The following is a 25,215-nucleotide window of genomic DNA, read 5'->3' as shown; positions in this document are numbered from 1 at the left end:
ACTCACAAACCTCTGAAAATCTGTATTTGCTGTTGAAGTGTTGCTGACTGTGTGTAGAGTGAATAGAGGACTCAAATACAGACCAAAGATGAAATGTGAACATAACTTGAATAATAGATTTCTTTATTTAAAAAACAAGAAAAAAAACATACGTTTATTGTGGCTGATAAAAACAACCTCAATTGAAAGAAACTAAACTATGGTAACTGTGACAAAAAGACACTAACATGATTCGGGGAAGGAGCATGCGAGAACCTATGAGGAAAAAACATGAGCATGACCTGAGCTGATCGTGAAATACCTGGGCTTGACATGACCTGATGAGAGGAGAACACAGACAACCTGACAATGACTGAATGAAACACACAGACTAAATACACACAGTAGGTGATCAGGGGAAGTGGAAACACATGGGGAAAATAATTGACGCATATTTATGACGCCACAGGGAAAAGTAAAACTAAGCATAAAAAACATAGAAACAAGATTTTCAAATAAAACAGGAAACATGGAGAGACATGAACTGGGACATGCAAGCTTGACACAAGAGACAGAGGGAGCGAGCAAGGGAAAGGGACACAAAGGAGAGATACACAAGGCGAACCTACACAGACGAGGAAGCATAGAAAAAACAAACCAGGCTAAAACTCAACCAAGACAAACTAATAATAATACTAGAACTTAACATTATCTCATAAGTAATAAAGAATAGCGATACAAAAATAACTCAACTCTATCCTTAACTTAAGAATAGTACATGATTTTAACACAATATAAACATAAGAAATCAACAATACAAAATAACACAAAACACTGGGTCACAGACCCAGACCCTGACACCAAGTCTGTCAGTCTGACCCTGTTTCTTAATGTTGAATCATAGTGCTGGATAATGTCTATGTGGTAGTGTGTGGTAGGGGTTGTGGCAGTACCCCCAAAGTCACTCTTCCACTCATATGTCATGTATCTTTTGTAAGACACCTATTTGTAACTGAGGTCGAGTCAGCTGCTGCTTAAATTTTCTTAAGCTTATTCTTTGTTTTGATGATAGTGCTTCTTGTTCTTTACTGATTATTGTTCATGTCTGTGATGCCAGAGAAAAGACCAGTTTGTAATGAATTATTTTCATATTTAAATATACCTAATGAATTTCAGTATGCCTACAATTGTGCCTTTTAAGCTCATGCTTAGGTGTGTGAGAGAGATTGGCTGTGATTGTACCCTTTCTTTCCATGCCTGTAGCGCAGGAGGTAGAGCAGGTCACCTACTAATCGAAAGGTTGGTGGTTTGATCCCTGTCTCCTCCAATCTGCATGCCAGATGTCCTTGGGCAAGATACTAATACCATGTTGCTCTCTGATGTGTCCATCGGAGTATGAATGTTAGAAAGTACTTACATGTATTAAACCTGATTCTTTGATCCCCATGATAGCACAGAGAAAACCCGACTCAGGAGTGGTCAAAACATTTATAATTCTTTATTCAATCATCTTCCGGGAAGAGAGAGCCCTGCACAGCCCAAAGCCAGTTGCAGAATCTCTAACAATAGAAGCTAAAAATGTGTCTCATACAGGTGTTATTTTGGTGCTTTACACGTCACACATAGTTTCGATATAAACAACTCCTCATATGTTACTAGTTCCGCTTTTTCAGTCTGGCTGAGCACTTATTTTGTAAGTCAAAACTGGCTTTGCTTTACAAGCCTTTATTATTAAAATACATAAAACAATATAATCAGAAAATAAAAATATATATTTATTTCGTAACATTCCCCCTTTTTAACTAATTTTATTAGTTAACCTAATTAACTGACTCCCTCAATAACTACTGTGAACTAAAAACAGATATAATTAGCTTTTTCTGGTAAAAGGTCCTACATTACTTTTGTCACTCTTTGGAAACAGCCTCTATAGAGTTAACCCGTTTCCTCTTTCAAAAATTTACTCCTGGTTTCCTCGCCCCCTTTAACGGGTTCAGTTCTGAACTGAAGAAGCTTCTCGGATGAGAGAAGCTTCTTTGCAAGCTCCTTTGACTACGATGACCTGGATGACTGAGAACCTTCACAGACACTGTTTCTTTTGGGCAATTTACATAACATAGAAATCTAAGAAACTATTACTAAAGTCCCTCTCATTACTCTTCATGACTTTATGCTCACATTATAAACCTCTGTCTAACAAGCTTTTTTATCTTCTTTGCAATCTAAACAACTACTCTTCTGATAGGTTTCTTTGTGCTCTGTGCTTCTTTTGGGTCACATCCGTGTCTCTCTCTCTTGGCCCAATCCGTTCGGTCTGATCATTCCTGGATTCTCGTCAACCCCTTCGTAGTTCTACTGTGGTTCTGGAATCTGCTCCTTCTTCTGTAAAGGACAGAAGAAGGTTTCCTGTATTTATTTATATGCTTGTACAGCTCTACACTAACTTCCTGTTTTTCAGTCTGGCTGAGCACTTAGTTTGTAAGTCAAAACTGGCTTTGCTTTACAAACCTTTACTATTAAAATACATAAAACAATATAATCAGAAAATAAGCACTAAGAATATATATTTATTTCGTAACACATGGAAAAAAGTGTTTGGGTGAATGAGGAAAGTTGGTTAATGTGCTTTGAGTGCTCAGAGCAAAACATGTGAACTAGTCCATTTATCATTTACTTCTCATGGTGACACTATTAAACCCGGTTCTTTGATCCCCATGATAGAACAGAGAAAACCCGACCCAGGAGTGGTAAAAACATTTATAATTCTTTATTCAATCATCTTCCGGAAGAGAGAGAGCCCTGCACAGCCCAGAGCCAGTTGCAGAATCTCTAACATTAGAAGCTCAACATGTGTCTCATATGGTGTTATTTTGGTACTTCACACGTCACACAGTTTCGATACAAACAACTCCTTATATGGTACAAGTTCCTCTTTTCTTTGTGTCAAATTTCCGGTGCAGCTTTGCACTTCCTCTTTCTAAAGTCTGTTGCCAGGGCAACCTGTCACCCTTAATATAGTTCTCGTCTGGGTCTGGCATACATAAAACAATATAATCAGACAATAAGCACTAAGTCTCCTAAACAACACATTTTCTGGAACTGTGGTTCTCTGTGCTATGTGCTTCTTTTTTGGGTCCCCCTTTCTCTGGTTGGTTCCGTTCGGTCTGGGGCTTCCTGGATTCTCGCCAACCCCTTGGTAATTTTTGCTGTGGTCTGGAAATCTCCTGTAAAGGAAACAAAACACCTTTCCCTGCTACGCCTCCATAACCTATTATGGTCATCAATTGTTCTCTTAATTCTTCAAACTTAGTTCAACCTATCATGTTCGGGACTCTCTAATCAAAAGGATTAACCTAATTATGTGTATAAGCGTGTTGGCATTTACCCATCGGCACTCAAGGTCATCCCTACAATATATCAGTTCAGTCAGTCATGCTAAACAACGTTTTTGACCTTCACTTGACCGAGTGACAACTCCTATGAGCACAATTGCAATGTGTGTATAAAGAATCATTTATACATATATAATCTTCAATGTTATTCATTTGGGTAAGCGACACTTTTGACACCCTTTTAAGAAGCTCTATTCTTCTCTTATCTGATCATGAACATCCTGTACAAAAAAAACTGTTGCTCTGCAAGTGCAAAGTTTCCAAGCAAACTGTGTCTTAACTTCCTGTTATCTGTCTCTGCAAGCATTTTTTTACATTGACCTTTTACTACCCTCTGTCACCTTTCACAATAGATCATCTCTTCATGTAAGAAATTATTATTATTATAAAAGATCAAAGAGAAAACAAACATTTTCAATCAATTACGTTTAAGCATAAAAGCAATTACTTATGAGTAAGTTTTATCATAGCTAAATTATCAAACACCCAGAAAGTCATAAAATGATCCTAAAGCCCTTTATTTCAAATTAAACCCAAAATCACCCCTTCTTGACACATTCTATGTGTCAAATAAGCTAAAGACCCGCTACTGAAACTGAAAATGCTTCACCACCTCTTAAGAAACTTAAAAGAAAAAGGTTAGTCTTCCTCAAGACCTCCAAGCCTGTATTAAGGAATAAAATCAGTTTAATCATCATGTTAAATCTTTTGAACTCCTGGCTCCATTCAGAGCTTCCTAGAAACAAAACCTATTGTTAACATTAACTTCATTTTTAAAACTCAATTTTCCCACTTGTAATGCAATCTGTGTTATAACAAAACTTAAGACAGAACAGTTATCAGTCATGTTCTTCATACACAATTTCCATATTTTGATTTCATTTTGCTCCTCTTAATGTAATTTTACTTTATCAGACTTAACCAAAATATATATGCCAGTACCAGCTCTTTTAATAATTTACTGTTTTAAAGGAAAAAAAAAAAACCTTGGTCACTTGGACAAGTGTTTGTTATTCTATAACTGCATTTTATATGAAAAGTCTAGCGTCCCCCTCTGTAACTCATAAATATTGCTTTGGTTGTAATTATACTCTATAAAATTTAATTGACTTCTACAGTGGCCTGGTTTTATTAATAGTAACATAAGTAACGTCCAACATTTTCTCCCCCTTTAGCATTTGGCATTTTCCCCGCTATATAATTTACTACCATAATCTAAACCCAGTCAATAAAACAAAATTTTCTTAAAGCAAACATCAGCAACCCAAAAAAGTCTGCGACTCCAAACTTATGTAAACCTCCAGTCTCCCTCTCTCTCCCCTACGTGATTAATTGTTTGTCAACCTTCATTCCTCCTGACCTTGGTCCAGTCTTTGTTTCAAGTCAGTCAAACCTTTAGTCCATATCATCAGTCCAGTCACACACATTCACTCACTCACACGCATTCACTCAAAAGAAAAAACTATTGTTCATCACTTTTGGTCTGGATTGACACGCGGCAATCCTTTTAGACAGGAACCAGGTTCCCACAGATGGCTTCTCCTCAGCCCATTGTAATCTGGAAAAGCTCACCTTATATTTGCTCTCCCAAAATTTTTTTTACAGCGCTGTTAATTCAATCGTGCAGGCCTGCTTAGAACAAAAATGAGAAAAAGAGAGCTGATTAGTAGCTCATCAAAACACAAAACATAATCACCTGACAGGATTTCTCTAAGTGCACTGTTACAATTTTAAAGAGCCCAGTTCTCAAGTTCCAGTTCTCTTTTAATCACTGGTTTATCCTTTTTCCTTTTCACAAAAATCACTTTATTGTCATGGGAGTTTCCTGAGTTATTCCTCCACCTCTAGCTTTAAGTATGTTAAATCTAGCATTTATGTCATGTATTCACATTCATGAATGTAAGCATGTCTTCATTGCATATTTGTATTCATATTAATATTGAGTGTAAGATGGTCTTCATTGCCTCGATGTGTTTTATAATCAGGTTTAATTCATGCATCTTTGCACTGAGCTGTGGATTCAAATGATTCTCTCCAAAAATAATTTCACATGTAACAATTTGTATATGTGTCTTTTCTATTCATTCAGGTACTTGTTAGTTTATTTCTGATCCTCATCCCTGTTCTAACAGTTTCCTATGTGGGCTCGCCGATCAACACAGGCCCAAATCAGCGGTTTCTTCTCTCCATTGCTTCTCTCTTGATCTTTTCAGTCTTTTCTTGGAGGTTCACTCCCAGCATGGCAAATCTGAAACTCAGTGTCCAGTGCTATCCAGTGCTTTCACACAGTCATGCCACTGTTCAACTTCCCACCTTGTAATTCAGAGTGCATGTTCCATCAAGTGTTTTCTTACATGCTGCTGCTGGAGTCTTCAGTGTTATAGTTCAGTTGCACTGTCTTTTTGCCTGCTGTTAATTCTTCAAGTACACGGTGTTCTGTCTGTCTTCTGTCTTCATCAGGAGATTAACTGTCCTTTAAGCTTCTTCTCAGGATAAGGACAGAATGAGAGGTGAAGCTGTCAAATTTTAAGCCAAAGCCTGGCCTGTTTTCATCCCAATTCTGTTAATCTATCATTTTGCTGCTGTACTCATGTTTTCAAGATGAGAAGAGTCCACCTATATTGACACACTAAAACATTTAATTAATATCATTTTCATTGCTATGTCTTAATACATTCAGTCTCTAATTCCTCTGTTTTCATGTTGCAATGTCACAAGCTCACAGTTTCCTGCTTCACTTCCTGCCAGGCACACACACTCATGTTTTCATCTACAGCCTAATCGAACTCTTATTTTATATTTACAGTCTATAAACCCTCTGTAACTCTACTAAATGTTGATATAAAAGAATGCTCTCAGTACACACACACACACACACACACACACACACTTAAATATACTAAGCTCTTCGCATTTGCAAGCATTCACATGAAAATCTTCAGCGTGCTTAGCAGAGCTCTTTCAGACCTCAGGACAATTAACAGGTTTTTTTTGTTTGTTTTTTTCCCCCCACATATCACTATTCTTTAGCTCAGCTTTGTAGCCTCATTCACACAATACTTTCATCAGCATTTTACACACTTCCCTGAACTTTGTTGTCTCTCACACACACACACTTTTATCTCAAAACAATGTGCACCTTTAATCATTCATCCAAATAACAATTTCACACATTTATCTATATAACAAAAACTGCCACTGACTGCCAATAAATTATTTCCATTACCATATCACATCTTCACTTCATCTTCCAAACCTAAGTACTGGTACACCTAACTTTTCGACTAATTTAAAAGCCTCTAAGCCCAGCTTCGCCCACCTTGCTGGTCAATTGTAGCTGTTATCTGTCCAGGACAGCGGCCCGATTTCTAAGCCCTATGATAATTTATAAGCGCTTCCTGCAGCTCGACAGAAGGTAGTGTGTGCTAAAATGATCTAGGAACCAACAGCTGAGGTTTGGCCAGGTTACAAAATAAATGAAAAACAAAAAGCAAAATAAAAAAGTTCTTCCTGCTCTGGTAATGAGACTGTAGGCCAGTAGACCGAGAAAGGCTCTTAAAATCAAAGCTTATAAATAGCAGTTTTTCCAGGAGCCCTCCACAGAGTGGATTCTTCAGTTATGGTGAAGAGTAAATCTAACCTGGAGATGATTTATCAAACGGCCTCTTAATACACTGTCTTCAACTGCTGGACTTGAATTGAGCTCTCAGCAAACTGCTAAGGGTGGAGAGAGAGGGTTTAACATGTGCCATGCAGTGTAAACGCACACATTCATATTTTGAACAGTCAAAAAAAAAAAAAAAAGACAGGTTCGGGCCACAAGAAAGTGTGAAGATGGTGGTAGGATGGCAGTCAAAACTTATCAAAAAAGATCAAAGCTTATTACAAATCATTTTGAAAGATTAAAGCCAACCTCATTCAATAAAAATAATTAGGTCACAAAGGTCACAAATAATCACATTTTGATACTTAATCCCACATTGCAGACAGGTTTGTCCCAATTTCTGGTGTCAAGCCGGCACCGCTGGCTGACTTCTGGCATGGTAAGTGGGATGTCATCCAGATATGGGCCAGGCGTGGAGTAGATGGCACTGTTTATATGATGGCATGCCACATCTGGCCCGATTGTAGTTTGGTTTATGTGGCCCAGGCTCATAGAAAACAGGCCCAGATCCGGCATCAAGCTGGCACTTCTAACTGACTGGTGTCATGGCAGAGTGTATGTCAACCAGATGTGGGCCAGGTCTGGCAATTATAGTACTATTTATGTTCGTATTTTTCTATTTTAGTTAGAAGACCCAAATGCCTTGTTGCAATACTATACTGCTGTGGTAGCCAATGTTTCAAATGCAGGTTTGACAGGTTTGTCAGTGTACACTTTATCTAAAACCTAGTGAGGGCTTACACATCTTTTCCACTGGGTAGCTGTAGCTCAGGAGGTAGAGCAGGTCAATTACTGACCGGAAGGTTAGTGGTTCGATCCCTGGCTCCTCCAGTCTGTATGTTAAGAGAATTAATGTAGTTAGGAAGCAGCTTAGACAAAGTGTGTGATTGGGTAAATGTGGCATGTTGTATAGAACACTGTGAGTAATCCAGTGCTATATAAGAATCAGTCCATTCATCATCTGAACAGAGTTTTGTCATGTTACTTTTGCACTATTATGTTCCAGCAATGTTGTTATTGCGTGGCTTGATTAACGTACATATTAGGCTGAAAACTGGGGCCAGAGTTGAAACTGTTCTGGGCCAGCACAGGGCCAGCAGTGTGTCTGCAACTGGCCCGTGGCCGCATACAACTTACACATGGCCCACATACCGCAAAGAATGATGGCCTTTTGGTGGCCCAGACCAGGTTTGCCAGAGGTAATCCACACATGGGCCAGCACAGGATATCTAGTGTGTCTGCAACTGGGCTTGTTCTGGCCCATGTGTGGGACACCTCAGGCAAACCAGATCTGGGCCACCAGAGGGCCGTCATTCTTTGCGGTATGTGGACCATGTTTAAGCACACTGTGTGGGCCAGATCCAGGCCATGCCAATTTTGCTATCTGGGATGTGTCTCTTATTTTCTCTTCTGACACTGAGATGAAGCAGAAAAGAACAGCTGATATTTGGACAGCACACATGAAGGAAAGGAGGATTTGAGTTGATGTGCACATGACTGATTTGTGTTTCCTCTGCAGGTGAAGGTAGAAAGTGTGTGTGAGCTGATGTGGATGTGAATTCAGCAGCATGGATCAGTGTGAGGACAGAGAGGAGGGAGTCCCTCCCTCTAAAACCACTCTGTGTGGGGAACATGAGAGCCAGACCAAAGCTCAGAGGTGAGATGACCATCTCTAACTGTCCATGACTCTTTAACATGTCACAGCTCAGCTCTCACATCACTGCTCCATCATTATTCACAGGAAACAACCTGGACCTCAACCCAGCTGTGTGTCCTTAAAGAGTGACCAGTCTAAAAAACGCTTGATTGAATTTAAGGAGCAACAACCCTCTGCTGCGAAGAGGTAAGCTGATAGTAACATGAACTCTTTGATACCTGTCAGTTTGGTGTCTGATTTAAATGAACTACTTGATGGTGTTTTATGGTCACCAAAGTGCTTGCTCAAAAGGGGCCATATGATTGTAAAGATTTCTCTGCATTAATGTGGGGTCTTTATCTTACAATACAAAGTGCATTGAGGCGACTGTTGTTGTGTTTTGGAGCTTTATAAATTAAACTGATCTCTCTTTAGAAGATCAAGCAAAGTTCTTAAAAGTTCTTTCTGGTCTGTATATGAAGTATAATTAATTTGACATTAAGCTAAAGCTTAATGTTAAGCCTGGTTAATCCATTCCCAAATCATGTTTAATGTGTACTTGTTCCTGGGTTATTTCTATACATCCTAACCAATTTCCTTCAATCTAAAGTTGACCATCTGGGACTTCTTCCAGACCTTGGCACAGGGCTGACACATCATGATAACTTGTACTTATTTACAATTACAAGAACTGATGATTTTGGAATCTGCAGTGTTTTGAAATTGTTCCAGGAGACCATCCCAGCTTGTATAAATCTATAGTTCTTTTTAGATCTTCACTGTTCTTTGGACATTCCTATTGTGAAAAGTATTGGTTAAAACAAATGCTTTTTATGCTGCCAAAGACAAACTATCACAATTTTTCAGTTGTCCCTAGCTGCAACAATGTGTTTCCTGTTTTAAAATCAAGGATATACTGTTCAGTTTCATACCTGTCTGTTCGGTAGTAAGTGGTCCCTTCTTGTTTGGCTAGATGCACTCTTACAGGAAATCCAGCTGTTAGCTGTGATATTCAGGTTTGTAAATTCAATTCAATTCAATTCAATTTTATTTATATAGCGCCAAATCACAACAAATGTCGCCTCAAGGCGCTTCATAGATACAGAGAAAAGCCCAACAATCATATGACCCCCTATGAGCAAGCACTTTGGCGACAGTGGGAAGGAAAAACTCCCTTTTAACAGGAAGAAACCTCCGGCAGAACCAGGCTCAGGGAGGGGCGGCCATCTGCTGCGACCGGTTGGGGTGAGAGAAGGAAGACAGGATAAAAGACATGCTGTGGAAGAGAGACAGAGATTAATAACAGATATGATTCAATACAGAGAGGTCTATTAACACATAGTGAGTGAGAAAGGTGACTGGAAAGGAAAAACTCAATGCATCATGGGAATCCCCCGGCAGCCTACGTCTATTGCAGCATAACTAAGGGAGGATTCAGGGTCACCTGGTACAGCCCTAACTATATGCTTTAGCAAAAAGGAAAGTTTTAAGCCTAATCTTAAAAGTAGAGATAGTGTCTGTCTCCCGAATCCAAACTGGAAGCTGGTTCCACAGAAGAGGGGCCTGAAAACTGAAGGCTCTCCCTCCCATTCTACTTTTAAATACTCTAGGAACAACAAGTAGGCCTGCAGAGCGGGAGCGAAGTGCTCTAATAGGGTAATATGGTACTACAAGGTCATTGAGATAAGATGGGGCCTGATTATTTAAGACCTTGTATGTGAGGAGCAGGATTTTGAATTCAATTCTGGATTTAACAGGAAGCCAATGAAGGGAAGCCAAAACAGGAGAAATATGCTCTCTCTTTCTAGTCCCTGTCAGTACTCTTGCTGCAGCATTTTGGATTAACTGAAGGCTTTTCAGTGAGTTTTTTGGACATCCTGATAATAATGAATTGCAGTAGTCCAGCCTGGAAGTAATAAATGCATGAACTAGTTTTTCAGCATCACTCTGAGACAGGATATTTCTAATTTTAGAGATGTTGCGCAAATGGAAGAACGCAGTCTTACATATTTGTTTAATATGTGCGTTGAAGGACATATCCTGGTCAAAAATGACTCCAAGGTTCCTCACAGTGTCACTGGAGGCCAAGGTAATGCCATCCAGAGTAAGAATCTGGTTAGATACCATATTTCTAAGCTTTTCAGTGCCGAGTACAATGACCTCAGTTTTATCTGAGTTAAGAAGCAGAAAGTTAGTGGCCATCCAAGTCTTTATGTCTTTAAGACATTCCTGCAGTTTAACTAATTGGTGTGTGTTATCTGGCTTTATGGACAGATAGAGCTGGGTGTCATCTGCATAGCAGTGAAAATGTATGCTATGTCTTCTAATGATGCTGCCTAGGGGAAGCATGTATAATGTAAACAGAATTGGTCCTAGCACTGAACCCTGTGGAACTCCATAATTAACCTCAGTGTGTGAAGAGGACTCTCCATTTACATGCACAAATTGGAGTCTATTAGATAGATATGATACAAACCACTGCAGTGCAATACCTGTAATACCTACAGCATGTTCTAATCGCTCTAACAGGATATTATGGTCAACAGTATCGAATGCTGCACTAAGGTCAAGAAGGACAAGCACAGAGATGAGTCCACTGTCAGAGGCCATAAGAAGATCATTTGTAACCTTCACTAAAGCTGTTTCTGTGCTGTGATGAACTCTGAAACCTGACTGAAACTCTTCAAATAAACCATTCCTCTGCAGATGATCTGTTAGCTGTTTGACAACTACTCTTTCAAGGATTTTTGATATGAAAGGAAGGTTGGAGATTGGCCTATAATTAGCTAAGACTGCTGGGTCTAGAGATGGCTTTTTGAGTAAAGGTTTAACTGCAGCCACCTTGAAGGCCTGTGGTACATAGCCGATTATTAGAGATAGGTTGATCATATATAAGATCGAAGAATTAATCAATGGCAGGACTTCTTTGAGCAGTTTTGTAGGAATGGGGTCTAAAAGACACGTTGATGGTTTGGAGGAAGTAATTATTGAAGTTAACTCAGAAAGATCGATTGGAGAAAAAGAGTCTAACTTAACATCAATGGAACTAAGAGTAGCTGTAGATAATATTACATCTGTGGGATGATTATTGGTAATTTTTTCTCTAATGATAAAAATTTTATTTGTGAAGAAGTTCATGAAGTCATCACTAGTTAACGTTAAAGGGATGGTTGGCTCAAAAGAGCTCTGACTTTTTGTCAGCCTGGCTACAGTGCTGAAGAGAAACCTGGGGTTGTTCTTATTTTCTTCAATCAGTGATGAGTAGTAAGCTGTTCTGGCTTTGCGGAGGGCTTTCTTATAAAGCAACAAACTATTTCTCCAGGCTAAATGATGATCCTCTAAATTTGTGACACGCCATTTCCTCTCCAGATTACGAGTCATCTGCTTTAGGGTACGTGTTTGAGAATTATACCACGGGGTCAGGTACTTCTGATTAGAGACCTTAGTTTTCACTGGAGCTACAGTATCCAGAGTCGTACGTAGTGAGGAGGTGAAATTATTAACAAGATAATCGACCTCTGTTGGGGTAGCGTTCAGATAGCTGCTCTGCTCTGTGTTGGTACAGGGCATTGACGATGATAACAGTGGCTGGATTATATTCTTAAACTTAGTTACAGCGCTTTCAGAAAGACATCTACTTTGATAAAGTCCACTCTCCACTGCTGCGTAATCAATTATTGTAAATGTAAATGTTATCAAGAAATGATCAGACAGGAGAGGGTTTTCAGGAAACACTGTTAAATGTTCAGTTTCTATGCCATATGTTAAAACAAGATCTAGAGTGTGATTAAAGTGGTGGGTGGGTTCTTTTACATTTTGAGAGAAACCAATTGAGTCTAACAACAGATTAAATGCCATGTTGAGGCTGTCATTTTTAGCATCAACATGGATGTTAAAATCACCCACAATAATTATTTTATCTGAGCTCAGAACTAAATTAGATATAAAGTCTGAGAAATCAGACAGAAACTCTGTGTAAGGCCCAGGTGGACGATAGATGATAACAAGTAAGACTGGTTTCTGAGTTTCACAGCTGGGGTGGACAATGTTAAGCATCAGGCTTTCAAATGAAGTAAAAGTCTGTCTTGGTCTTTCATTAATTAATAGACTGGTGTGAAAAATTGCTGCCAAACCGCCCCCTCGACCTGTGCTTCGAGATTTCTGGTAGTTAGAATGACTCGGGGGTGTTGATTCATTTAAACTAACATAATCATCCTGCTGCAACCAGGTTTCTGTAAAGCAGAGTAAATCAATTTGTTGATCAATTATTAAGTCATGTACTAACAGAGACTTGGAGGAGAGAGACCTAATATTTAATAATCCACATTTCACTGTTTTACTCTTTGGTTCAGATGTGGATACTGTATTGTTCTTTCTTTGTAAATGTTTAAGTTGTTTGTTGCTGGTTTTTAGTTTGTTTTTTGTCTTTTTGGAAGCAGACACAGTCTCTATGGAGATGGGTTTTTGGGGGGGTAGCAGGAGGAGGGAAGCTGCAGAGAGGCGTGTAAGACTGCAACTCTGCTTCCTGGTCCCAACTCTGGATAGTCATGTTTTGAGGGGTTTAATAAATTTGTCGATATTTCTAGAAATGAGAGCTGCTCCATCCAAAGTGGGATGGATGCCATCTCTCCTAACAAGACCAGGTTTCCTCCAGAAGGTTTGCCAATTATCTATGAAGCCCACATCATTTCTGGGACACCACTCAGACAGCCAGCAATTTAAGGAGAACATGCGGCTAAACATGTCACTCCTGGTCTGATTGGGGAGGGGACCAGAGAAAACTACAGAGTCCGACATTGTTTTGGCAAAGTTACACACCGATTCAATATTGATTTTAGTGACCTCCGATTGGCGTAACCGGGTGTCATTACTGCCGACGTGAATTATGATTTTATTGAATTTACGTTTACCCTTAGCCAGCAGTTTTAAATTTCCTTCAATGTCGCCTGCTCTGGCCCCTGGAAGACAATTGACTATGGTTGCCGGTGTCTCTAGCTTCACATGTCTGAGAACAGAATCACCAATTACCAGAGTTTGACCCCCAGCGGGTGTGTCACCGAGTGGGGAAAAACGGTTAGACACATGAACAGGTTGGTGGTGTACCTGGGGCTTCTGTTTAGGACTATGCTTCCTCCTCACCGTTACCCAGCCGCCTTCTTTCCGCAGCTGCTTGGGATTTGCCGGGGAACAGCTAGCGGGGCCTACGCTATCTTCGGCTGCACCAGCTACAGGGGCCTGGCTAGCTAAGGGTGAGAGAAGGGTGCAAAGCCGAGTCTCCAGATCAGTAATCCTGGCCTCCAGAGCTGCAAATATGCTACATTTGTTACAGATATCATTACTGCTAAAGGAGGCCGAGGAGTAACTAAACATCTGACACAATGAGCAAGAAAGTGCAGAAGGGACAGGTGAAGTAGCCATGGTGCTAACGGGTCGGCTACGAGCTAAGCTAGCGAAACAGTACAGAGACAGTGAGTGAATACTTTGGCTATAAATTAGGTAGTGAGTACACAGAAAGTGTGCTTCGGATGAAGCACGTGAAGATTATACTGTGAAAAAAAAGAATGTATTTAAAAGTTGTTAATTAAACTGCTAAGCAAATAAGCTACTCAGAAACACCACTGTGTTTGAGCAGGAACAGGAAGCGATACTATACCACAGAGCGAGCGAACACCAAGTGACAGCGCCACCGACCAAAGCACTTTAAAAATTAGGCCTTGCATTCACTTTGCTTATCCTCACTTCTGATCCAACCTAATATCATGACAAAGCATGTAATAGCCATGCACTATGTCCATTTCATGCTTTGCCTCTCAAAACATGAAATATACAGGCACGTAGAAGTTGCAATAAATTGCAGTAACAGCAGAATGAGATATTTTATCTCAAGCCAACATGAAAATTAAATGCGGGAAAGTTTTTAAACAGATATTATTAACACATTTACATATATATACATAATAGCCCGCTAGCTTAATTGATTCTGATGATTAAGGACCCAGCAATGTACTCAATATGTTTTTTGCTGACTACCAACTTCGTGGGTTTAAATATATTATCTCCCCATGCTTCTTCATGCATGTCTATTTTACGTTTTGGAGAGGCAAAGCCAGAAATGGACATGTTTATAACATATTTGATACAGTGATACTGGGTTGTCTAATATGAAGTAATCCAGTCAGTGAGATGACATGAAGAAAAAAAGGTCTCCAAAAAGTTTAGCACCTTTCATTCTTCTTGTCTTTAATAGTAAGTGGCTAGCTGGACTCAGTCGGAAAAATCCAGCTGTTAGCTGTAATGTTCGGGTTTGTAAAGAACTTTATAAATTGATTGATTGATTGATTGATTGATTTTATTGATTAGCATTCAAATATCTCAGTGAAGACAGAACAAAGATCTACCACAAAGCAAGAAAGCATGAGACAAGGCTAATCAAAAGGTATTGGCTGAAGCATTTGCTTATTACACCAACCCTTTTAACAAAAGATCTTTTAGCATGCAGCTCCTGTACACAGGGCTCGAAGCAAATAATAAAACAAAGCAAAAACAAAACAAACAAACAAACAAACAAGAAAAAAACAAAAAAACAAAAAACTTTCCACCTTAGTAAGTAACTACATCAAAGCAAAAGAATCAAGAGGTTTTTTTGTTTTTTGTTTTTGTTTTTCTTTGCTCTTTTCATTCTTGATATATATATTTTTCTAATACTCTATTTTTAAACATATTTTTAAACAAGGAAAATGAACTACACCTTTTTAAATCACTGTCATAACTATTCCACAGGTTAACTCCTCTAACAGAAACACATCTCTGCTTTATATTTGTCCTTATCTTGTTTTTTTTAAAGAAATCTGTTCCCCTTAAGTCATATTGACTCTCTCTGACTTTGAACAGCTTCTGAGTACTGGGGCAAAGCAAGTTATTTTGTGCTTTATACATTATCTGTGCCATTTTATATTCAACTAAATCATAAAATTTCAGGGTATTCAGATTAATAAACAAAATGTTAGTTGGTTCTATATAGTTTGATTGGTTTATAATTCTTATAGCTCTTTTTTACAACTTGAAAATAGGAAGAGTGTTCGTTTTATATGCATTACCCCATATCTCCAGACAGTAAGTCATATATGGAAGCAACAGAGTACAATAGAGTGTGTATAATGATTTTTTGTTCAGGACATGCTTTGTTTTATAGAGAATAGCAATGGTTTTTGACATTTTTGTTTTCACATGGTTTATATGAGACTTCCAACTCAGCTTATCATCAATTATCACTCCAAGAAATTTATTTTCGTACACTCTTTCAATTTCAATTCCATTAACCCTGATTTTAGATACATTTTTCATTTGTCTAGTGCCAAAAATAATCAATTTTGTTTTCTTTATATTTAATGATAACTTATTTACATCAAACTAGTTTTTTAATATATTTAACTCCTTTTCCGCTGCAGTCAGAAGCTGTTCTAGGTTTTTACCTGAGCAATACAGAGTGGTATCATCAGCAAACAATACACATTTTAACAGTTTGGAAATGCTACATATGTCATTTATGTATAATATAAATAATTTAGGGCCCAGCACAGAGCCCTGAGGAACACCACAAGTTACCTTCAACTGCTTAGATTTTACATTATTGAATTCGACATATTGATATCTGTCATCCAGGTAACTTTTCATCCACTTGTATGCTAACCCTCTTATGCCATATCTCTCTAGTTTATTCATTAATATAGAATGATCAATCGTATCAAACGCCTTTTTTAAGTCTATAAAAACACCAACAGTATATTCCTTATTATCTATAGCATTAGATATCCCTTCTACAAGTTCCATCACTGCCATCGAAGTGGACCTTTTCACTCTAAAGCCATATTGGTTATCAGGAGGTAATGAGGACAGTGTGGAGGAGAACCTGTTTAAGTCAGGTAAGAGGAGTTTCACCGGAGTCAAAAACTTGTTTGTTTCTTCCTCTGGTCGGTTGCAGTGCAGTCAGCAGCAATCAGTAGTCTCCCTTTTCCGAAGCACATCCAAACTACAAAACTAGGTTTCTTAGCAAAGCACGAATGGGAATCCCATCACTAGTATGTCTGCGAAAAAGCCAAAACAATGCAGAGGCTCAGAGGAGGAGATGCCACACTTTTTGGAGACCTTACTTTTCTCCTGTCATCTCACTGACTGGATTCCGTAATATTATTTCATATTATTTCCAAATGTAAGTGAAGGAGATTTTAATGTGGATATTTTTTTTTCTTTTTTGCTGCAGATGAGCTGATCGATGATAGGATTTCCAATTGTCTTCAGTAACAACAGTTATGTTTTTGGTGTGATATGCATGTAGTAACCTCTTATGTAGTAAACTGTTTCATTGTGCTTGGGAAAGGTGAGAATATTTTATTGCATAAAGTAGTGCTGATTGCATCGCAAACGTCTGCTTTGTCAAGTGATTGCATGGCCCAGTACAACTGGCCTGGCAGTCTGATGACTCAAACAGGCTTTCCTCCACACAGTCCTCATTTATAAAGTGCTTTATTAATGAGTCAATTTAGCTAAACAACAAAGAAAGATTTACTGCGAAAGAGACAGACAGTGAAAGTGGACAGTATATCCTAGATCTCTTAACATAAAACTCTTGGAAAAGACTGTTGCAGCCAGGAACCGGTCAAAATTGATCTCTTTAAATGTTCTTAAAAATTAAACTTTACTCATCATTTGTTTCTTAAATTGAAAAAAATCAAATAGATGTAACAATGTTACATCTATTTGATTTTTTTTTTTAAAGCTGTGCTCCATCGTGTAAATGAGCTTTTGTATGTGCATTGTTTTAATTCAATTCAATTCAATTCAATTTTATTTATATAGCGCCAAATCACAACAAAAGTCGCCTCAAGGCGCTTCATAGATACAGAGAAAAACCCAACAATCATATGACCCCCTATGAGCAAGCACTTTGGCGACAGTGGGAAGGAAAAACTCCCTTTTAACAGGAAGAAACCTCCGGCAGAACCAGGCTCAGGGAGGGGCAGCCATCTGCTGCGACCGGTTGGGGTGAGAGAAGGAAGACAGAATAAAAGACATGCTGTGGAAGAGAGACAGAGGTTAATAACAGATATGATTCAATGCAGAGAGGTCTATTAATACATAGTGAGTGAGAAAAGTGACTGGAAAGGAAAAACTCAATGCATCATGGGAATCCCCCGGCAGCCTACGTCTATTGCAGCATAACTAAGGAAGGATTCAGGGTCACCTGGTCCAGCCCTAACTATATGCTTTAGCAAAAAGGAAAGTTTTAAGCCTAATCTTAAAAGTAGAGATAGTGTCTGTCTCCCGAATCCAAACTGGAAGCTGGTTCCACAGAAGAGGGGCCTGAAAACTGAAGGCTCTCCCTCCCATTCTACTTTTAAATACTCTAGGAACAACAAGTAGGCCTGCAGAGCGAGAGCGAAGTGCTCTAATAGGGTGATATGGTACTACAAGGTCATTAAGATAAGATGGGGCCTGATTATTTAAGACCTTGTATGTGAGGAGCAGGATTTCGAATTCGATTCTGGATTTAACAGGAAGCCAATGAAGGGAAGCCAAAACAGAAGAAATATGCTCTCTCTTTCTAGTCCCTGTCAGGACTCTTGCTGCAGCATTTTGGATTAGCTGAAGGCTTGTCAGTGAGTTTTTTGGACATCCTGATAATAATGAACTGCAGTAGTCCAGCCTGGAAGTAATAAATGCATGAACTAGTTTTTCAGCGTCACTCTGAGACAGGATATTTCTAATTTTAGAGATGTTGCGCAAATGGAAGAACGCAGTCTTACGTATTTGTTTAATATGTGCGTTGAAGGACATGTCCTGGTCAAAAATGACTCCAAGGTTCCTCACAGCGTTACTGGAGGCCAAGGTAATGCCATCCAGAGTAAGAATCTGGTTAGATACCATATTTCTAAGCTTTTCAGGGCCGAGTACAATAACCTCAGTTTTATCTGAATTAAGAAGCAGAAAGTTAGCGGCCATCCAGGTCTTTATGTCTTTAAGACATTCCTGCAGTTTAACTAATTGGTGTGTGTTATCTGGCTTCATGGACAGATAGAGCTGGGTGTCATCTGCATAGCAGTGAAAATGTATGCTATGTCTTCTAATGATGCTGCCTAAGGGAAGCATGTATAATGTAAACAGAATTGGTCCTAGCACTGAACCCTGTGGAACTCCATAATTAACCTCAGTGTGTGAAGAGGACTCTCCATTTACATGCACAAATTGGAGTCTATTAGATAGATATGATACAAACCACTGCAGTGCAGTACCTGTAATACCTACAGCACGTTCTAATCGCTCTAATAGGATATTATGGTCAACAGTATCGAATGCTGCACTAAGGTCTAGCAGGACAAGCACAGAGATGAGTCCACTGTCAGAGGCCATAAGAAGATCATTTGTAACCTTCACTAAAGCTGTTTCTGTGCTGTGATGAACTCTGAAACCTGGCGGAAACTCTTCAAATAAGCCATTCCTCTGCAGATGATCAGTTAGCTGTTTGACAACTACTCTTTCAAGGATTTTTGATATGAAAGGAAGGTTGGAGATTGGCCTATAATTAGCTAAGACTGCTGGGTCTAGAGATGGCTTTTTGAGTAAAGGTTTAACTACAGCCAGCTTGAAGGCCTGTGGTACATAGCCGATTATTAGAGATAGGTTGATCATATTTAAGATCGAAGAATTAATTAATGGCAGGACTTCTTTGAGCAGTTTTGTAGGAATGGGGTCTAAAAGACACGTTGATGGTTTGGAGGAAGTAATTATTGAAGTTAACTCAGAAAGATCAATTGGAGAAAAAGAGTCTAACTTAACATCAATGGTACTAAGAGTAGCTGTAGATAATATTACATCTGTGGGATGATTATTGGTAATTTTTTCTCTAATGATAAAAATTTTATTTGTGAAGAAGTTCATGAAGTCATTACTAGTTAACGTTAAAGGGATGGTTGGCTCATAAGAGCTCTGACTTTTTGTCATCCTCTTTAATTACTCAGCTAATATACTTCAACAAAGTTACTTTGGCACATTTTGCTCAGTGGTTATTAATCCAGCATGGCAGACAGAGAAAAGGAGGGAGAGGCAGGATTTGATCTTCTGCTTTCTGATTGGTTAAGCTCTACCCCTAGTCCCTCCATGCCTCCTCCAACTTTCCTGTCTCAAATCATAGCTACAAGTGTACACGTGTTAGTTTTGTAACACATTTGCAACAAGCAAAGCATACAAATTAACAAACTTGTGATTAGAGTGGCTGTAATTGAGCAGTTGTATTAACTGACTCGAGAGTTTGTAATCACAGAATTGTGATTGTAAGAAGTACCAAAATAAAGTAAAATTTGACTTACTAGGTTTTTCTATGCATTCTAATTCTTATTCTACAAGTTCTCACTTATCTAAAAGCTGTCACATTTTGCAACATGTGAATTTGAAGATTCCCAAATGGATTCTAACATCGTGTTCTTACAGTGACAGAGATCATTATAAGGCTCTGGTGGATCTTGAGAATTTGGCTGATAATTCTCATTTTAATTGTCTCACAGAAACCACTTCAATTGTTTTCAATATGTGAGACATTTACACAGGAATGAGCCAATCAAATCATGCTTTAAAAATCAGCAAAATTATTTTAACATTCAAAACACCAGTAAAGGGACTGTAAAACGGGCATAATGTGTTCTTTCCTTCTGCTCCTAGTGAGCACTCTGAATGGACAACTATGGATCAGTTGTTGATTCATCACATACTGTAGGCCACATAGCAAAACAATGCTGCAGTCAAGCCTGTACATTAGTTTCTCAGAGAGAAAAGATTTAAGGTGATTACAAATCATATGTAATGACAGACAACAAATTAATCCTGGGCTTAAAATATAAGTCAAGAACCACTCCCAGGTTTGTTGCTTGACGACTTGGGTTCAACATAGCTGAGCAATGTGATGATATCTCTCTTGTCTGAGGTGCTTTTTTCTGGCAAAAATGGCCAAAATGTTTTGTCTGTATTATTTTTACTCTTCTTCATGATTCCTCCACAGAGTGGACAAGAACTCAGAGGTTCCCAGCAGTCAGTCTGCCCAGCAGCAACAAACACATCTGGACTCCATATTTATGGTCTGTACACATACAACAACTAGTTTTATATTTATTCTGTTCACAGTCATGTTCATGCTGGGTATGGGGGTATGGGAACTGGTTGTCTCTCATGTAGAAGGTTGATGGTCAGATCTCCACCTCCTTCCATCTACATGCCATAGTGTGATACATGTAGTTATTCTTATATCCCTTTCGACCAGTGACAAGGAGGGAGTTCATGCAAGACGTTTACCTAAATAAAACGTAACCTAAACAAGATGCAAAGATCACCAATAAGTTGATGTTCTATTCTATTCTATTCTATGTTGGATTGCATGAAAGACCTGGGCCACCTTTAATGAGGCTATACTCAAACTCAGTTCAACTTAGATAAGCATTTAGCAAACCACAAGCTAACTTGTAAATTATTACTAACTTATAGTTTAATCTTACCAGTGGATCTAAAGATCTCAAACAAGCACCTAAACTCCCTCCTTGTCACCTCAAAGTAGGTGACAAGGAGGGAGTTTACACAAAAAGTTTACATAAATATAAAATCATTTATTAAACATAACCTAACCAAGACACAAAGGTCACCAATAATTTGATGCCAGGTGCAGTGGAAGACCTAGGCCAGCTTTTATAGGCCATTGCTTTCATGAGTGTGAGAAGGTCACAACAGAGAGGAAATGTTATATAGAAATATATCTCAATTCCTTTAAAAAAGCGATGCTTTGAATTTCAAGGAGGGACCTAGTTCTTACTGCAAACAGTTAGAGTGATTTAATAATATTCAACCCAGTGTTTGAACCTGGTTGTAGTAAAGAAATACTGCAGTGATGAACCAACGTACAACCTCAACAAAACCTGGATTTTCTGTCATATTTTAAAGAGATCGCGGTATCTTATTTCTTCTTATCTCAAAAAAAGCTTGCTTCTCTCAGACTGCAGGCTTACTTCTGGTTCTTAGAGCTTTTAAAAGTAGAATGGGAGGAAGAACCTTCAACTGCAAAGCCCATCTTGGGTAGAACCAGCTCCCAGTTTGGTTTCAGAAAACAGAGATGCTCTCTGGTTTTAGGATTAGACATTTAGTGTTACTTTGTGATAATGTTTTGAGTTAGGGCTTGACTATGTGAGCCTGAACCATCCCATAGTTATTTTGCTATAGGCTCAGGTTGCTGGGGTCATGATGACTGAGTACTTTTCAACTCCCTGTTTTTACTGCTCTGGTATACATTATCGTATGTCATTAAACGTTGTCTTGTCTCACCTTAGGGTATTGTTCTGTTTGTTGCTTCTTGGTGTGTCTTTTCCTTCTGCTTTCCTCTTTACCCAGCACCCTATAGAGATTGAGGGGTGGTTAGATCATTAATGCAGTAATGTTTTCCAGATGCTGGAAGACAACATCATTACTTTTGTGAAGAATGAATTGAAGACGATCCACAAGGTTTTGCGCCAAGATTACCCAGAATGGGCAGAGAGACAAATGGAAGATGAGGAAGTATTAGCAGGTAAGGATGAAGAGCGGAGGAGAAGCAGCAGAAATGCAGTTTTGAAAATCACATTGGACTTCCTCAGGGGAATGAAGCAGGAGGAGCTGGCTGACCGACTGCAGAGCAGTAAGAGGATTTTTCTAAAGATTTATGCTAGATGAAAAAAACATTTACTAATGTGTCAAGAGATCTACAAAAATGTATTCAAAAACCTGTTTGTTGTAGAAATAAGTGGCATCTCTAGTTTATAAATACTTAATTGATATTCTTGCCCTTTTGTGCCTTTAGGAACTCCCATTGTAGTTTGTCAGAAACAAAAATCTGTTTTAAAAAAGAAGTTCCAGTGTGTGTTTGAGGGGATTGCTAAAGCAGGAAATCCAGCACTTCTGAATCAGATCTACACAGAGATCTACATCACAGAGGGAGGGACTGCAGAGGTCAATGATGAACATGAGGTCAGACAGATTGAAACAGCATCCAGGAAACCAGACAGACCAGAAAAAACAATCAGACAAGAAGACATTTTTAAAGCATCACCTGGAAGGCATGAACCAATCAGAACAGTGCTGACAAAGGGTGTGGCTGGCATTGGGAAAACAGTCTTAACACAGAAATACACCCTCGACTGGGCTGAAGACAAAGCCAACCAGGACATCCAGTTCATATTTCCATTCACTTTCAGAGAGCTGAATGTGCTGAAAGAGGAAAAGTTCAGCTTGGTGGAACTTGTTCATCACTTCTTTACTGAAACCAAAGAAGCAGGAATCTGCAGCTTTGATGACTTCCAGGTTGTGTTTATCTTTGATGGTCTGGATGAGTGTCGACTTCCTCTGGACTTCAACAAAACTAAGAACCTGACTGATGTTACGGTGTCCACATCAGTGGGTGTGCTGCTGATAAACCTCATCAGAGGGAAACTGCTTCCTTCTGCTCACCTCTGGATAACCACACGACCTGCAGCTGCCAATCAGATCCCTGCAGAATTCATTGACAGGGTAACAGAAATTAGAGGGTTCCCTGATACACAGAAGGAGGAGTACTTCAGAAAGAGATTCAGAAGTTGGTGGAAGGCACACAATATCATATCCCACATCAGGACATCACCTAGCCTCCACATCATGTGCCACATCCCAGTCTTCTGCTGGATCACTGCTACAGTTCTGGAGCATGTGCTGAAAACAAGAAAGTGGAATACGATGCCCAAGACCCTGACTGAGATGTACATCCACTTCCTGGTGGTTCAGGCCAAAGTCAAGAAGATCAAGTATGATGGAGGAGCTGAGACAGATCCACACTGGTGTCCAGAAAGCAGGAAGATGATTGAGTCTTTGGGAAAACTGGCTTTTGATCAGCTGCAGAAAGGAAACCTGATCTTCTATGAATCAGACCTGACAGAGTGTGGCATCGATATCAAAGCAGCCTCAGTCTACTCAGGAGTATTCACACAGATCTTTAAAGAGGAGAGAGGACTGTACCAGGACAAGGTGTTCTGCTTCATCCATTTGAGTGTTCAGGAGTTTCTGGCTGCTCTTCATGTCCACCTGACCTTCATTGACTCTGAAGTCAATCTGCTGGAAGAAAACCACACAACCTCCAGGACGTTTGAAAGAAGAGAATCTAACGAGAAATACTTCTATCAGACTGCTGTGGACAAGGCCTTAAAGAGTCCAAACGGACACCTGGACTTGTTCCTCCGCTTCCTTGTGGGTCTTTCACTGCAGACCAATCAGAATCTACTACAAGGTCTGCTGACACAGACAGGAAGTAGCTCACAGACCAACCAAGAAACAGTCCAGTACATTAAAGTGAAAATTAGTGAGAGTCTGTCTGCAGAGAAAAGCATCAACTTGTTCCACTGTCTGAATGAACTGAATGATCGTTCTCTAGTGGAGGAGATCCAACAGTTCCTGAGTTCAGGAAGTCTCTTGACAAATAATCTGTCTCCTGCGCAGTGGTCAGCTCTGGTCTTCACCTTATTGGCATCGGAAGAAGATCTGGATGTGTTTGACTTGAAGAAATTCTCAGCTTCAGAGGAGGCTCTTCTGAGACTGCTACCAGTGATCAAAGCCTCCAACAAAGCTCTGTACGTAAATGTGTGCTCACTTCTTTAATTTTAAAATGCTGATTATAGTTAACAAAATAGCAAATGCTCAATTGAAAGAAAACCCCCCACAATATTTTAATAGGTTCTAGCCTCTAATAGAAACTCTTATAGAAACTCTAAAGCTATTGAATGTAATTTTCATCAGCATCCAGCACCCATGGTTAAGTATAATATACTTTCAATATATCACAGCATTAGAAAGTGTCAGAGTCTCTGAAACATTTGTGGTTGTAACCCTTATCAGATGGAAGAAAAATGTCAGAATCAATATAAATTCTTGGCTGTTATGAATTTCATCATATATACAACCTTTGATCATCGTTTATGTCCAGTTGAGAATGAATCTGTGCACTCACATATTAAATGAACTGAAATCAGTAGTGTGATCTCCAGTCTTTATATGCTGAATGAGAGAACTGAAAGCTGTTATTTTAATCAGCCTGTCTCAGTTGTTTTAACTCACAAGTATCACAAAGTAATGTGGTAACATCTGGACTGACGAGTTTACTGTCAGCATTTTAATCGCTAGTTTAAAGGCTGTAGGCTGCAGCCGTTGCTCTAACACTGTATAAATGTAACAGGGCTCAGTGCTGGTTCTAACAGTCTGAGCTGCTTCCAGCTTTATTTGTGAAGAGCACAGCAGCTTACAAAACACGTAGCTAGCTCATACAGTTGCGACGTAAAACTTTCATAAACTAAGATGACCTTAAAATAATGGGGCTACGTGCGGTGATGCTAGCGTTAGCCACGTTAGCACGTTACCTTCACAGGTGGTCAGACTTTGTAAACAGGCACTCAGTCAGAGGTTGGGCTCTCCGTTTCGCTGCAGGGTCCCTTCATTCTTCACATATCAATGTCGAG

General features: G+C 39.2%; 1 protein-coding gene across 4 annotated transcripts in view; it reads left to right on the top strand.

Annotated features, from left to right (window-relative positions):
* LOC102783436 (NLR family CARD domain-containing protein 3-like) overlaps positions 1-25,215 on the top strand; it is a 31,900-nt gene that overhangs the window by 911 nt on the left and 5,774 nt on the right. The window contains exons 2-6 of one of the 4 annotated variants that reach the window (XM_087835711.1): positions 8,555-8,692; positions 8,777-8,878; positions 20,721-20,796; positions 22,148-22,376; positions 22,539-24,333. In XM_087835711.1, the coding sequence (XP_087691837.1) occupies positions 8,604-8,692; positions 8,777-8,878; positions 20,721-20,796; positions 22,148-22,376; positions 22,539-24,333 (2,291 nt within the window). In that variant the 5' untranslated portion in view covers positions 8,555-8,603. Of the gene's footprint in view, positions 1-8,553; positions 8,693-8,776; positions 8,879-20,720; positions 20,797-22,147; positions 22,403-22,538; positions 24,334-25,215 lie in introns of those variants that run through there. The other 3 variants (XM_087835710.1, XM_087835712.1, XM_087835713.1) reach the window with 3 other exon arrangements.

The sequence above is a fragment of the Neolamprologus brichardi genome, chromosome 23 (genome assembly GCF_056152115.1).
Source record: "Neolamprologus brichardi isolate AB-2024 chromosome 23, ASM5615211v1, whole genome shotgun sequence".
Taxonomy (NCBI): domain Eukaryota; kingdom Metazoa; phylum Chordata; class Actinopteri; order Cichliformes; family Cichlidae; genus Neolamprologus; species Neolamprologus brichardi.
This window is presented reverse-complemented; position numbering and strand designations above follow the sequence as displayed.